The sequence below is a fragment of the Drosophila nasuta genome, chromosome 3 (genome assembly GCF_023558535.2).
Source record: "Drosophila nasuta strain 15112-1781.00 chromosome 3, ASM2355853v1, whole genome shotgun sequence".
In the NCBI taxonomy this organism is placed as follows: Eukaryota; Metazoa; Arthropoda; class Insecta; order Diptera; family Drosophilidae; genus Drosophila; species Drosophila nasuta.
In genome coordinates this window covers 174,023-191,185 of record NC_083457.1, presented here as the reverse complement: position 1 = coordinate 191,185, position 17,163 = coordinate 174,023, and the positions used below count along the sequence as shown (strand labels likewise).

The 17,163-nt window shown below is 32.8% G+C and overlaps 2 protein-coding genes across 6 annotated transcripts in view; one reads left to right on the top strand and one right to left on the bottom strand.

The window, feature by feature from the left end:
• LOC132789265 (uncharacterized) overlaps positions 1–16,088 on the top strand; it is a 56,762-nt gene extending 40,674 nt beyond the window's left edge. For 2 of the 5 annotated variants that reach the window (XM_060797171.1, XM_060797167.1), the window contains 4 exons: positions 68–9,711; positions 9,943–10,143; positions 10,445–10,522; positions 14,811–16,088. In XM_060797171.1, the coding sequence (XP_060653154.1) occupies positions 68–127 (60 nt within the window). In that variant the 3' untranslated portion in view covers positions 128–9,711; positions 9,943–10,143; positions 10,445–10,522; positions 14,811–16,088. The remainder of the gene's footprint in view (positions 1–67; positions 9,712–9,942; positions 10,144–10,444; positions 10,523–14,810) is intronic. The other 3 variants (XM_060797170.1, XM_060797168.1, XM_060797169.1) reach the window with 3 other exon arrangements.
• On the bottom strand, positions 15,673–16,333 carry LOC132789267 (selenoprotein H). Its single transcript, XM_060797172.1, has one exon. The coding sequence runs from the start codon at positions 16,233–16,235 to the stop codon at positions 15,828–15,830; it is 408 nt and encodes a 135-aa protein (XP_060653155.1). The 5' UTR covers positions 16,236–16,333; the 3' UTR covers positions 15,673–15,827.
• Positions 16,334–17,163: the final 830 nt, after the last annotated feature.

Genomic DNA, 17,163 nt, shown 5'->3' with positions numbered 1-17,163 from the left:
TCATCCTAAGCGAAATATGTGAGTTTTAATTTCGTTTTTCTTCTCTCTTGTGCTCCTCCAATTTCAGACGAAAGCTCATTTGGATGTGTTAGCAGATGCGTTATTGCGCTGGGCGCGAGGGCGTTAAGTCTACACACATTCACACAAAGGCATACACACACAGACATAACATACACAGACATACATACATACATACATACACACACACAACAGCTAGAGAGAACCCACGTTAAACATAAATTACAATTAGTTTTACGATATATATTTATAATTACACTTTCAAACATATTAAGTTTAAATTTGTCCAACACACACACAAACACATTACACACACACACACACACACACACATACATACACATACTGTTAAACCAACCACCCGCCTGCTCGAAACCCTAAAAAGAAAAGTATTCAAAAAGAAAAAGAAAATCCAAGTTACGGCATGAAAAAAAATGGTAATTATTGCCAATTGAATATTTCTGATAATGAAAGAACAACTCTAAGAGGCAGCAAATATAAATAAAAGGTATGATTTCGATAATTACTACACTATTATTAATTATTGATATAAACAAAAAATAATTAACAAAAACAAAAAAACAATAAGCAGATACTCAATAAAAAAAAAAGAAATTACTCAAAAAAATGGCGTTAACATTTCGAAAGCTATAAAGAAAATCCAAAAAAAAAAAGAAAATGAAAACCAAATAAGCAAATGATATTAAAACAAAATGTCGCAAATTTCCCCAAAGTGTTTTTCATTTATTGTTTTGCGCATTAAATCGGGCCTAAAATATTTTAGTATATATTAAAAGCAAAACTAAGTATTCAAGAATATATTTCAAATATATATACAACAGAATACGTATACGTATCTGTATATTTATATATATATATATATATATACGCATATCTATATAAGTATACAGATATGCATATTTCGTGTACATTATTTAACTATACGTGTATTAAAGTTTAAATGTTATAGCAGCAAAACGGCAAACAAAGCAAAACAAAACAAAACAACAACAAAAATAGAAAAAATGAATCAAAAAATGCGTAAAAGGAGCAGAAAAAGAAAAGCGAAAGAATAAAAGAAAATTATATATACATATACACAAAAAGAATTAAAATAAAAAAAAAAACACGAAAAAAAAAACAAAATAAGGACAAAAAGAAAACAGAAGCAGATATTAATTATATATAGTAAATATATACATATAACAACTAAATATACAATTAAAAATTGACATAGGTTTTATTGCAATGATAATGCTGATAATATGAATACGAATGCGATTGCGAATCCGTTTGCCACTGAAAACTGATATCGGATAAAACTGATATTATCATGTTAATGATAATTCTAATGCTAACGAAAATAATGATAACTAATGATGATGCCGTAGGTCTACGATTGTATTAATGATATTTAAAAAACCAAAAACAAACAATATATATATACAAATTACAAAAAAATAAACAACAAAAACATTTACAAAAAAACGTGGAGAAAAACTAATACAATGAAGGTATAACATTTACATAACAAAAAGACTTGACTTGATTATACTGATTATGATTGATAGTTGAGATTATCATTTATTAATTACAAAAAAAGTTTATGCATTTGATTTACAACAATATAAATATTTGCCACTAACTCGTATTTATGGCAGCAACAACTCTGATTTAAATACCATAATTATATGTATGTGTATTGTGTATATAAATTTGTCAAACTACATTTGTTTTCATCTAGTTTAAGCTATCCTTTCATCTGTATGTAGAAATCATTTTGCCTGCGTTTCTTGTATATGTCTTAATTAAAGTTTTCAAAATCGTATTTCGTCTCACGCTATTATTTTTCATATATGAAACAGTTCTCATGGAAATGGCAGCTATGTAGTTAAGAAAAATTTATTTAAATCAAGTATATTTAACTAACAATGGACTTATAAATATATATATATATAAAGTAACAAAAATAAACATGAATTAAACTTATACAAAAATAATATACTTATAATGTTTAGTTAAATGCCTGTAAAAATGCTAAACATGAAATCGAAAACTGGAAAAGGAAGGAGAAGAATGAACCTATTATAATAAAAATCCATATGATTTACCTCAGTTCTTTTTTTGTTTCTCGATTCTCAATTTTTGCGTTGAATAATTAAAGTTGAAAGCAAATACAACCGTGGACTGTACTAAAAATAAATTTAATACAAGAGATAATATAATTATTAAACGTTAATAACTTTGGATAGCTGATAAACGACAAAGAAAGAATGACAAACAATGATGAAAAATTGTACATTTTAATATATTACCTATTATTGTTATTATGCATACAGAGTTCCAACAAACAATCAATTATGAAAACAATCAACAACACATTTTTAAACCGAATACCCAAATGAAATTAAAATGTTGAAACGGTTGTGTATGCGGAATGACAACTAATGAATAAATAATAAATTAATCCATAATGAAAAGTGCAAAATTATTTTCCAGCTTTTGTTAAAGTCTCTTTCTCTCTTTCATCTTCTTCTTCTTCTGTTTGATATACATTTTAATGCCAACTATTATGGAAAGAATAAAATACAAAAATATTAATGAAATAACATATGAAATTGCGAGCAATAAAATTTCATATCTTATACACAGTACGTATAAAATGCAAATAATTATAAACAATTTATCAAAAGATTTATGAATAAGTTTTCGTTTGCTGGCACACAGTTCAAATGCTCTAATAATGCAATATACGACTAAAGAATACCCTGTGTACCAGCAACCATATGGCAACGATCTTCGTTAAAAGTATTCCAAAATTTATTCGAAATTATTTCATTTTCAGTATTCAGTTTTAATTTCCAGATTGTAGTAATTTGATTTTCTAAAAATAAATGCAAAATAACCCACCTTTATATATAAAACATAATATTAATAAAACATAATGAACTAAACGTTTTCTAAAACTCGACATAAACATTGCCGGATTAGCAAAATGATATGTATAAAACTATAAGCCGAAATAAACTACATCACAATATAAGTATGTTAGCCCTGCAAACCCATAATAAACAAAAAAAGAAAAGCTAAATAAGAAAGTGAAACCCTTTATCCCATAAAAGGAAGCGCAACCGAAAAAAAAAACCAAAAACCGTTAACAAATCAAAGTAAACAAATTGCAAAGCGACAGAAGGAAATTTTAATGACATTTTTGAATGAGAATTGAAATGAACGAAATGAAAAATATACATATACATCTATTTTTGGCCTATTTTTCTATAACCAAAAAAATACCAAATAAATGGAAAACAACTTTTTAAACTGCAACAAAACAAAAACTAAACTTTTATAACACGAAATACAGATGAAAAACAGTAAAAACACAAAAACAAAAAACAAAAAATACAATTCAATTCATTTGATTTGCGTTAATTGTATATACACATAAGTTTATTGATATTTTCTATGACATTTATTTATTTGCAGTCAACGAAGATCGTTTTAGTATGTTCTTAATTTAGTGCATTTCGTATCATTTCATTCATTTTCTCGGCAAAGAACATTTTGCGTGTAAAACTTTGTATATAAATATTATTAATATTAACTAACTATCGATTAAGTAATCTCGGATTTTTATTTCAATTGTTTGCAATTTTGAGATTTAAATTGACTTTATTTAAATATACACAATAAAATACTTTCGAGTAAAACGTAGAAATATATAAAAAAAACAAAACAAAGAAAAATACGAAAAACTAGCGAAACGTATAAACAAAAATATATGAATACAACTAATTGTTAAATGTTCAAACATAGACACACTCACACACACACACACACACACATACACACAAACATATACACATATACGCATATATACAATATATATATATATAAGTATATAGAGAACTCTCATACAACACGCCAGTCAATATGCAAGAAAAAGAAAAACATAAGGAAAGGTAATAAAAAGAATAGATAACACTACTTGTATTTATTTGTATTTGTATATTGAAAACACAAAAGAATCCCCGAAACAATAACAACAACAACAACAACAACAACAACAACAACAACAACATGAGCAAGAATGCAGCAAATGTCTCAAACGCAATTGCCATTCGCACAATTTCCAAAAGAAAGATGAAACAAGTAATTAATTGAAGTTCAATTGGAATCCTAATTTTGATCTCTTTGTACTTTGTATTTGTATTTGCTGTACATAAGTTTTGCCTGCATCTCTATCTTAAACTATCTGTCTAACTCAATCTCTCTATTTGTTATATCTATCATTTGTATAAGAACAAACACAAACACAAACAAAAACAAAGAACAAAAAAAAATTGTGCGCATTTTTGCTGCCATTCTTTTAGTATAATTATAATTGCATTATAATTTACTGTTTACTTATTAAATCTATTAATAAATTATATATACGAATATTATTAAAATACTAAAAACGACAACAACAACAAGAGGAAAACAAACCAAAAAATATCCAAAAAAAAAAAAAAAACAAAACAAATCAAACAAAAAACTCTACATGAAGATGAAGAAAACAAATACACAACTTAATATACACTGAAAACAAAACCAACAATGCATTTCTAATTTCATTTTGCGACACCTTTTCCTTCCCACTACAGATGCAAATCTTCTGAATCAATATTTCAGTTGAACTTTCTTTCTTTCTTTAACTTCCCCTCAAGGAAGTGATATTCCAGTTCGCCAGGTTTCTCCACAACAAACACTTCAACACAAAAGACATCAGAACACAGAATACACGGTAAGACTTTACACCTTTACATACACCTGCAGTAAGTTCACATAGAATACAACAAGTTGAAGCTACACTAGTGTCAATCTATGCTTTATAATCACAAAATTTTGCTTTCTCTCACCACATAAATGATCAAAAGTTTGCTGACAAGTTGAGCTCACTTCAGTTTTTCTCTTTCCCCAAATTGTGAACTGTAAGTAGTTTATGAAACAGTTGAAGTGCAATTCAAAACTGAAAGCTTAGATAATTTCATAGGCAACTTTGAAAGTATTCAAGGAATTCTCTGAGGCCAGGGAGTTAACCACCTTCAACACTTAACGCAATTTCCGAGTTAGTCTGAGTTGATGCCAAAAGGCAATCCAGTTATCATTCCAACTTTTTTGTCTACTTAACTTATTCCTCTCGCAACACAAACTTTTCAACAATGCCCAGGCAAAAAGAATTTTTTCATCAAGTTTTAATCAAATAAATAAGCAGCAGTAATACAAATAGATTAGTGAGCATAAATTAATATAATAAACAAAATATAAATATATGTGTTAACCAAGCGAAATGAAGTGTAATCTTGAACGATAAAGATGGAATTTTAGAGCGTAGTCACAATTGATATTTTGAATGAAAGAGAATAGTTTTTTGAGCTGAACGCAGCTGGAAATGGAAAGTAGAAAAGCACAAAGCAGAAAACAGAAAACAGCAAATATTTTCAAAACATAATACTTATTACATAATACTCGTATAAATGTTATTTAGTAAATTAAGGTAAATGTATTACCAATTACTCGTAACCAATTGAAACATTTATCAGAAAGTTCTAGCTGGTAGCTCGTAGAGACAAATATCATACAATTTTGCTGAGCACTTAAGTATTTCGCAATGGAGCTTTGCAAAAAACAAGAATTAAATATATGATTAAAGAGAACTTATAATTATTGTGTTAGATGTCATACAAAGCTGCTTTTTTAGAAGATAAGTGAAAGCCTGGAGAATTGTTGAAAAGTTTAGTTCAGCCAGAACTGTAACCACAATTGAGTATCAGCAACATTGGAGGCTGCATGCAAATCGAGAGCGAGCAATTCATTTAATAACGTCAAAAAACAGTTAACGCAAATATCGTATTGTTGGTGGCGGCTCTATGGAAAAGTGGCCTTCAATAGGCATCAGGTGTTGTGCATCATTGATTCGTCGCTGCTTTTTTTTCATCGATAGATAACCAAGTATAGAGAATGGAAGGGAGAGAATGCACAAACCAAAATGAACACACAGCGCCACAAAAAGCAGCACTCAATGCACACAACCAGAGCCACTGATGCAATTCAATGCCACTTTTATCTGTTACATTTCTCTCTGCACAATTGCCGCCATCGATATGAGTCAAAAAAATACATATATAGTAGCTATCAATAACTCTAGTGTTTCCACAGCAGCCTGCTAAATTGATAACTGGCATCGATTTGCATGCAAATTGTTGAACTCAATTGTGGTTCTTTCTGTTTCTCGGCACAACAAAATGCAAGTGAAAAATTGCAGTTGCTAAAATGAAAACTAAAGCTAAACGAGGCGCTGATTAAACTATTTTTATAATTTCATATTTCTGTTATGTGGTGAGAAGACAAGTTACAATTTCTATTAATTTCACTAATATGCTAGGTTTATAATCAAAACAATTTACCGTAACATTTTAGTTATGTGGTGAGAAAATTTACTCTTGAATTCCCAAACTAGGATTCCAATTAAAACTATTCTTTGTACAATTAACATCATTTCAACTTTATTAATTATCTAGAATTATTTAGTTTCTAAAAAGTACTTTTCACTTTTGAAATAACTAAAAATAGTTAGCTTTATTCCCATCCATGACACGCGACACACAAATGTGGAAATTTGTTGCGCAGTTTAACAGCGTAGTTGATTATGATGACTTACCCAGATGGAAGAAGAACTCGGCGCTGATTGCGAGTTAAGGCTTTGCAAATGAGTGACAAGAGCGCAATGAGTGCAGGATATGAACATGAACATGAACACGAACATACACGAGACACTGTGAAGCCGGCATAAAAGTTGTGTTCATCACATAGTTTTGTTTCATTTAATTTGCATGCTGCAGTTTTAGTTGACGACATTTTAATTTGAATAAGTCGCTCGACGAGTTCATTAGAAAATAATTATGTTCTTGAACACACAGCCAGAGTCACACACACACACTCCTGTAAATGTCCGCACTCGTTAAATGTTAAACAATATTGAACAAACACACAGACATTTTATGGCAACTTTAATAAAAATATCATAAATTAAATTTATAAATGGCAACGTTAAGCACACATATTGAATATTTATGCAATTCATTATTATTACAATTGCACGCATTATTGACAAATTACTTTTAATTTCAACAATTAGCAAACAATTTGCACAACTGCACATTTATGTGATAATTAAAAACGAAACGAAAAATACAATTTTTATTACATATATATATATATATAGATACGTATATATATGTAAATATATTGCACCACAATTGCACTTACCAAAAAACAAAATTAAAAATATCGAAAAAAAAACAAAACAAAACGAAACGAAACGAAACCAACAAACAAAAAAAAACACTCTGAACTCTGAATTTAGTAATTAATTAATAGATAAACTCTTTACATTTAATTTGTTTAGTTTGTGTTGAACAAAGCACAATTTCCACAATTTGCACAAATTAGCACAAAACTAGCAAACAAAAAACAAAAAGGAAAAAGAGATGCAACTGCTAATTAAACATATTTATTGGGGGCTAATTCAAGGCGACCGTCCAGAGTTTTGTGCAAAGCAGAAAGTCTTCCACCAGCACCAACAAACACAGTTTACGAGCAGTTGATATAAAGTGGAAACAACTGAAACTGTGCAAAAGTGAACTAACACAGAGAGAGCGCACACTTTGGACGCCAGCTGAGAACCCAGAAACGAAAAATTCTTGAAGAAATCAAAATATTTTCGAGCTATAAAATAAGTAGTCACAAGTACCTTAAAGCAAAAGAATCGTTGTATGAGTGTGTGTACTCATAGATATCTTCGAGTATGCACCGAGAGTGGGAGATAGCAAAGCGTAGCTACAAACAACAACGTAACAAATAGACCCTGCACTAACACTAACTGCAACTGAAACTACAACTACAACTACAACAACAGCAACAGCTACACTATCCTGTATCCTGTCATACACAAGCAGCTTGAAAGCAATCCGTCCTGAAACTGAAACTTTTGAGCAGACAAATTCTTCAATCAAATACAACTCGGTTTGAGCAAATTCGATGACAACTACTTAGTAGAGAACGACTATTTAGAACCCTCACACACACCAATACATAACGCGCACACTCACACATCCAAACCAAAACAAAACAAAATAAAACAAAAAGAAATGCACTTATAATATAAATGTTGTGATTTAAATGCACCGCCTCAAAGTATGCACCAAGAAATTTTTGAAAAATGTATTTTTGCACAATTTTTAAAATCGCACGAACCAAAAATTATTGATGAGAATTAAAACAAAATACTAATACTACTAACGAAATTGTATTGTATTTCAATTGTATAGCAATTAAATTGATGAAGCCCCTTAACAATTAACAAACCAAATATATTTATAAATATACGCGAAAGTTATTAATATTTATTCAAATTATATTACAATTAAATGGTCAACATGAAGAGAGATTTTTGTATTCAGTTTTAATTTTGTGTCTTTTAACTTTTCAACAAACTCGAGAAAAGTCTGCAAACAAAATACTGAAAAACAAAAAAAAAAACAAAAACAAAAAACGAGAAAATTAGCCGAAACCTTCAATTGATGCAGCTAATTGGCCCAGGGTCAGTGCTCTGTAAATACAAATACCAAATACTTGTACTTACTTGAAAGGAATGCTATGTAAATAAGCCACGAAGTAAATCGAAAAACCAAACAAAACAAAATGAAAACAAAAACGAAATGAATTGAATGAAGTAATAACTCAAAAACAAGCAAAGTAAACCATAACCGAAACAAAAAAAAAAAAAAAAACCAAAAACCAAAACAAAATGAATGAGCATCGTTTTTAACTTTAATTATAATGGTTTATGTAATGAATGGTAATCCACAAAGGAAATCCTACTATTAATTTCTAAGTCATTTAACTTGTAAATTATTATGGTTATAAATGTATAATATAAATGTAAACATACAGCAGGCAGAGATGGTGCCCCAATGTGTACCCCTTATGTGTGTGTATGGTTATAAATTATGCGAAAATTATGTCTGCCTACGAATCTATATATACATATACATATATACACTTAACTATAAAGCAAACCAAAACAATTTACATGTATTCCAGACTAACTGAACAACAACAGTAGCAGCTGCATTCAACTTGAAGTCGAGCAAACTTTATTATTGAAATTGAAATTGAAAACGAAATATGCGGCAGATGAAATGAAATGAATGAAAAATGTATTACAAACAAACAATGCAAGAAAGAAAGAAAGAAATAAAAATATATACATATACATATATACACATTAAAACAAGTAAACCTAATTTATGAGAGTATATATATATATATATATATATAACAAAAACAACAAAATATATGTAAAATTAAATAAAACGAAGCCTCAGTCAGTATAAAATTGATCGGTTTATTTGATTTTGTCACTTCTTCGCCCGAAACGTGCTCTCATTCTCTGTTTGAATAGATTTTTATGGCACCCATCTACCTTTACTTGTAGATCAGAGGAAAGAATATAATATCCGCTCTTACAGCATTTACTTTTCCATATGCATTTATTTATAGCCCTCAATTTTCGCTTTTAAGTGATGATTGGCGGCCACCGTAAAATGCAAATGAGTTTTTTCTTCCACATTTCATATTTGCAAAAACGTAAGTATTTCTTTTTTTTTTTTGTGTTCCTAATTGCCATTGGAAAATGTACAATTGAAATAGAAGTACATATTTTTGAAATATGTTTTCAAAAGGGATCCTTCAAGACTTTGAAGAAATGCTTTGATGTTTATTCTTGGCTCAATCACTTCATCAAATGCAAATATATAACTCTTATATTTTTTGAGTAACTTGATCCAAATGGTAAATAGATATGAGTTTCTATTTTAGACCGAGTTGAGGCAAATTTAAGCAGCTATCAGCAATTGAGAGGATTCTCATACTCTTTTGTTTCCATGGAAACCAGCTTTAAGCGGTTGGTTTTTAATGACTCCACGTGGATGTTGACCAGCTGGGCAACACTAAAGATAGCAACGATAGCTGCGGCTCGGATCTTTGGGAATTCGCGTAAATATTTTTGTAAATAAACAGGTATCATAAATTTTAATTAGTGCCGGCCGAAAACTAATTTCATGCGAAAAAGACCAGCTTGTAAACGTGGGCGCAGTGCGCGCGTGGGTGCTGTGGGTGTGTCTTAAGTCAATTCGGTCCGAGACATAACTCATACGCCATGTGCTCGCTCATGGAGCACCCCATTGCACCCCGGAGTATACACGAAAATTTATTTTGCTTTTGACCCTCAGCCTTCTCGCTGGCTGAGCTGTTGTCTATTTACGTTTAATTGCCTGCCTTTTTGTTGTCTATTGGCTTCTCTCTATTTATCTAATTACAGTTGCTTACAGTCGCATTTTCCTGGAAATCATTGCCAGCTGTGCCACCTGCTTTTATGCCGATGTATTATGACGTTCAGGTAAATAAAAAGTCGCGCCGTGCCGCACTGAGCGACATAGGCTAAAGTTCACCCAACATGACATAGTTCAAATTCGGTATCGCGTATCCTGTGTTTACTGCACACACAGCCACCACGAAATCTGACATGACCTTTAACCTGACATGTGAATGAGCAAAGCGGGCAAACGGGTTTAATTAAAGTGGGACAAAAAAAAAGCAATCTAGACGGTCAGTTGACCGTTGAATCAAAAAGGGCAATCCAAAACCACTTCAGGTCCTCATTGAAACCGAGTTTTCTTGACCCCGCACCCCGACGCGATAAAACAAATGCCAGAGACTAAAATTGCATATGCTGGCATTTGCACTCTCGCTTCGCCAACGCACTGCAAAGCGTCCTTAATAAATGGGCTTTCTAGCCTACTGCAATTTTTATCATTCTCAGCGCCTCAACTCCCACACACGCTGCGATTACATGTGGTTTAAGTAGGTGTAATAGACGGAGCTGACTCTGCACTTTGCATTTCAAATCGAAATCAGCCTTTAACGCTTGATTAAAGTAAGCGGCTTAATTGTTTAGGTACTTTGTTGTAGAAAAATAATGGCAAACATTTTCAATAAAATTAAAATTCTATTGTCAAAGTGCTGAATTTAAAAACATCTGTGTTTCCGAAGTATATAAATATAAATATATTTATATTTATATTATATAACAAAATGGCTCTAACTTTTATAGTCTCTGTGATCTGCACATTCATAATTCTGGATTGTTAAATATTGTATTATTTATTTATTATTTAATATTGTTATATAGTATTATTCCAGTGGTTGACTTTTAGCTATTAACATTCTAAAAAAAAAGAAAAGTGTTTTTAACATAACAGAAAAATTGAACGCCAAAAAACGCCAAAAAAATGTGCATTATATGTATACATATATCTATAAGTCATAAATGCATTTGTTTCACCATGTTATTTCCAAAATGATATAATACATTTACTTACATATGTATATGATTCATTTTGGGAAAGCAGTTTTTGTTTTTAAGGTATTATAACTTTGTGATGATGTATGTAACAGGCAGAAGGAGCAATAAATTATATATATTCAACTGGTCTCCACATGTTTGTCTGTCCGTCCGTCCGTATAAACTCCTAGATCTCAGAAACTTTAAGAGATAGCGCTATAATTTTTGTTGACAGCACTTATTATTACTGTACATGTATTATGTATCATGTATGTTTTGGAATTTTGCAACGCCAACTTCCGACCCGCAAATTGAAAAATATGAATCCAGGAAGTTCAATAATAAAGTTCACGATTAAAAATATACAAGTCATTTAAGAAATAATTTAGTGTCTTTGGTTGACAATCTACTGTATGGTATATCTTGAATATCGATATACCAAATATAGTCATCAGTTTATTTTTTTTTTGGTATATTTATTTGGCAAATTTTAAGAATATTACCGCAATGTTTGAAAATAGGTAGTGGGTATCGATCACTTGTTTACTTTTTATTTTTCTTTAAACAGGAGAAAAAACATGTACAAAATACTAAACGATTGAAAAAATTAAATTTATATTTTTGGACATTAGACATTTGGATGACATTTTGAATGAACTGCATTAAATATTGGTTCGTATTGATTTTCGCAAAGAGTATTCAGAAAATAAGCCAGAGCGTGCCAATTAAGCTTGTTATACATCCTTTATGGAGTCGAACAAAATTAAAGGTTGCCAATGGACAGTTAATGGCAGGTTGATATATTTAAAAAAAAAGAACATTAAAGAAGGTTTGTCGAAAGAAAATATGCGGAATAATGTGTCTATGTATTTTAAGAATAGAGATTCTTAAACCGAAACTTTTCACATTATTTTGACGTAAATTGCGTAAAACTTGAGAAGTTCTTAATATAATGTTGTATGATAATTTGGAAAACAAACATATTTCGATACTATTTATGTACTCTGTAATTTTGAAAGTACAAAACAAATTTGTTAAGCTATATTTTATACGCATGTTCAAATGAAAAACTAATGGGCACAGAATATTTCATATTTAAGTATTTTTGGGATTTTTTTTTTGGCTTTGTTTTATTTTTGATTTACATATTAACAAGAAAAACGTATTTTACTAAAAGTTAAAAATTACACTTAGTAAATGAGGTGCATGCAAATTTCAGTCAAGAATTCGAAAAGCTAAGAGAAATTCGCTTAAGAACTTATTTTTTTGGCTTGAATAACCAAATGGACGCCCTCGAATTGTCTGTCGGTCGCAATTCGTGACATGCAGTTGACTTTTTAGCTTGAATCGATGCGATGTACGTTGTACAAACAAAAAATAAATTCATCTCAACGGAAAATTCACTAATGCAAAATGTTGCGGTCTATTTCCATAACAGTTTTCTAATATTTGCAAGTTGGATTTAGCTTTTGGCAAAGGACCTGGCACGTTCCGTCCTTGGCTTAACGCACCACAAGCACTCACACATACACACACACACACACACACACACCATGGACCACGAAGAATTTCTCCCTCGATTTTGCGTGTGGCAGTTGCCACACAGAGTCGCCACCACTTGAGTCAGTGGTCTGTGGTCCGTGGTCCGTGGTCAGTGGTCAGATCCAGGGCCATTGTGTGCACTGGACATTAGCCCATATTCTTGTTGATGCATTCTTCTGGTCTTGGTCACAAGTTGTTCTTTATGGCATCATTAAAGTATCTATACTCGATAAGATGCAAATAAATTGCCGACAGTGGGCAGCAGAATGTTGACATCTCTTTGTGATGTGGCAGCCCCGCATTAAATGTGTTGAAATCAACCAACGCAGCACCGCCGCAGCAGCGTTTGTTGGCCTCTTTTGCTTTTTTGCGTCTTTCAACCATTCACGAATGTATCTCACTCTAAAGCAGCGACAGCAAAAGCAACAGCAATAGCAACATCATCATCAGTTGTTCTCATTTACTTTCGTTGGATGAAAATATGCGATGCGTTGTTATTTTTGGCTGGCATCGCTGGCATTTTATATAGAGCCTTTATTAATATTAATGATGTGCGACGCTCTTGTCTGTTCATGCTCCGTGCCTGTTGCAAAATATGTTCGCATTTGCCTTTTGTTATGGCTTTGATTTATAAGCAAGCGTCTGATCATCCGCTTGCTGCCCATATGGAGTCCGAAAACATTTCCCAATTTGCAAGTGCAAGTGCAAGTGCAACTGCGACTGCGACTGCGACTGCGAATGCGACCTATGGATTTCAGTTAGCAACAAAAGTGTCGCTCTCTCGCTCTCTGTCATTCGCATTGTCCAGGCTGACATTGTTTTGGCCAAATTTGGCACAGTCAACTGCAAACTGCCAACTGCCAACTGGCATGACAACCAATCAAAAAGCCATCTGCACTTGCCAGCCGTCAGCTAATTTGCATGTTGATCCGGCAAGTGACACCACAGACACAGATACAGAGACAGAAACTGCAACAGCAACTACAACTACTACAATGGGTTACCCAACACTTCGTTACTCATGTGGCAGTTAGTTAGTTAGTTGTTCGTGTTGCTGATGTTGCTCCGGTTGTTGTTGTTGTTCTTGTTGCTATTGTTGCTATTGTTGCTTTCTATGTTATTGCTGCCGCCGGGCCACTCAAAGTAATGTCAACTTCACGTTCCATGCCACCTACTGTAGCAACAATTTTATTGTTAAAATGTTGCCGGAAAATGGCAAATGGCAACCAAATCCTTTGGGCCACCCCTCGAAGCGCACCCTCAACCGTTGTTCACCCCGCAAGTCTATGTCTCATCCTTGCCTCTATAAACTGGCCTTCCGTTCTGCACTATGCTGCATGCTGCATGCAAACAGTGGCTGCTGGCTCTGTTGTTTGTTATTCTTGTTGCAACATTGTAATTTGGTTTGGTTGTGCGCATTGGATTTTTACGGCTTCGTGGCCTTTACATAACGCCCTCGAGCAGTCAACAATGGCACAAAATGGTGTCATTGCTGATGCCTAACTAAAATCAGCAAAATATTCAAATTAAAATGCACATATGAATTACTAGTTTGTTTTATGAAATTATATAGCTGATGAGGACTAAACGAAGTTTTCTGAATATTCATATGTATATTTATGACAATATAATAAAAAAATAAATATCTTTAACTTTTATAATTTGCGCTCATAGTTCGCAACAGCGTCGACCACAAACAAGTAACGCTTTGTTATCGATTCTCTAATGTCTTGTTTTTACCGATTTTTTCTTAATGACGTTTTTTCTTTCTTCTCTTATCTTCCACATTCCTTCCTCATAGCATCCTCATTTTAAATGTGTGTGTGTGTGTGAGTGTTGAGTAGTAAACCTTAATTTAGTTCAAGTGCTGCGTAGTGTATAGAAATTAACTTTAAAATGAAACTCTACAGAATATTTTTAATCAATTGCATTTAACCCTTTACCCCATTGTTCTTTTCATGCAGTGCAGTTTTCTAATTTATTTGCCATACATTTGGGTTAGTTTTTTGTGTCACTTTTGTTATCAAATCAAATAGTTCGCCTTGGTAGCTTTTCTGTTGTTGTCATAAGCCGATTGTTATGTTCCATATATTGAAATTGCATTTGGGTATTTGCCCTGTCAGCATCGAAAGCGATTGAGTGAAAAAGAAAGAGGTTTACGAGTTGACGGGAAATTCACTGTGGCCCCAGACAGTGGGACGACGCGACGATGCGAATCACTTATCTCAATTGTATTTATTTTTATATGTATTACGTACATGTGTGTGTGCGTGGGTGTGTATTATCTTTGTTGAATTTAGCGTTTAGAGCTGTCAAAAGGCGACATCAGGGCGGCACCTGCCAGGTAACAACGGCAAAGTAATACTAGAAAGATAATTCAAAATAAGACCATCGAATACCCTACAAACAAATACCTAAGGAACGATATACAAGCAGCACGCCTGATAAACACTGCGTAGTCTCTTTTACAGCGAATCAGGAAGAAGATCGCGATGCTGACGAGTCTAAAAATGCGGCTGCTAATCAGTTGACTTGTGCGAAGCGTTATAAAGTTTTCAAACAGGTGTGAGCTAATGCGCTGAATGGGAGTGTGTCATGCTTGTGTGTGTATGTGTGTGAGTGCGTGTGTGTGTGTTGTGATGTGCGTGTGACAATAAGACACATTAGCTTTGCTTTCTTGCCGCATTGTTATGGAAATATGATGGCTATGAAAATACCAAATAATTCATGCGTTATAATGCCCCTGCCTTAGGTTGCCATTGTGTGGCTGTCACTGTTCATTTGCCTTTATGACAAACTGTAAACGGTAATGAACCAGTTACATCTCCGCATCCTCATCATCATCGAAGCCCACAGCCTTGTCCGGGTAGAATTTCTTTAGCACACGATGCACATCGGACACCAGCTCCTCGTAGCGGGGAAATTTATCCCGCCTCGGCGGTCCCTTGGCCAAACCGGACCACAGAACGTGCTCCGAGGTGCGAGCATTCTGGGCAACACACACCTCAAAGGCTCCGTCGCGAGGCACTTGCTTGCCATTCTTGTTGCGCACCAGCTGGAACTCGCGCTCCGGTATGCGTTGCTGGAAAAAGGTCAAGCACTCGTCGGCCTTGACCTGGAATATGGGACACTCGGTGCTGTGCTCGATGAAGAAAATGCTGCGGTCCTTCGAAAAGTGTTCATCGTCACCCCAATCGACAATCTTGTGCTTCTTTTTCGGTGGCATTTTACCCTGAAACAACCACTAACTAGAATTTTGTAAAACTTTCGTAGCCTGAATGATGTTCTGTACTTGACATGTATGCTAGTTGGAATTAAAAATACCATCCACAATTAATAATCTCATGTGTTGATTGATGGCTCTATGCCTAGTTTGTTACGTTTTTTATGCTTTTGGCGTTGAATGCAAAACCATAAATCATTTCAAGAATATTTCAAGTGTCGCAGCAGCAACAGCAGCAAAGGAAACGCTTTCCAAAAACACAAATAGCGAAAGAGAAACACGAAAACTTTATACAGTTGAACCATTAGCTGAGCTATTTTAAAATGCATCAGAAGCACCGAAAAACAACAAACAACACGCAGTGGCACGTTCATAAAAAGAAAACATTGTTGTTAATTTGGCAACGTTGACAGACAACGCGCACGGACAATAATCAGAGATTTCACAAACAACCAAAGTTCCAGTGTGTCTAAGTATATACAAATTAAATAAATGAGCACATAAACACACTACTACAGTCTATGCTCTTCTATATATTCCTCCAGATAGATATATCGACGCATCTGTGTTCTACAAATATCACTTGTGGAAAGCATTTTATTTATACCAGACCATAAATGAAATGTAACTAAAAATAAATGAGTGGACAATGATGAAATACTTTCCAAAATAACAGCTGTTCACATTTCATTATTTTTACATATAATATTTCGAAAAGATTTAACTGAGAAATTCATTGCAAGTAAAACCATTTCAATATTTAAATTTCAGAGCAACTCGCTAAATAAATAAACCAAAAATCATTTGAAAATCATTCTATTCAACACAAATATACTAAACTATGTAAACATAAACTGAAATTTTTATTTATTTATATTTTAAATATTTAAGCCTTTAAACGGAATCAAAAATGTAAATTAAATCATATTTA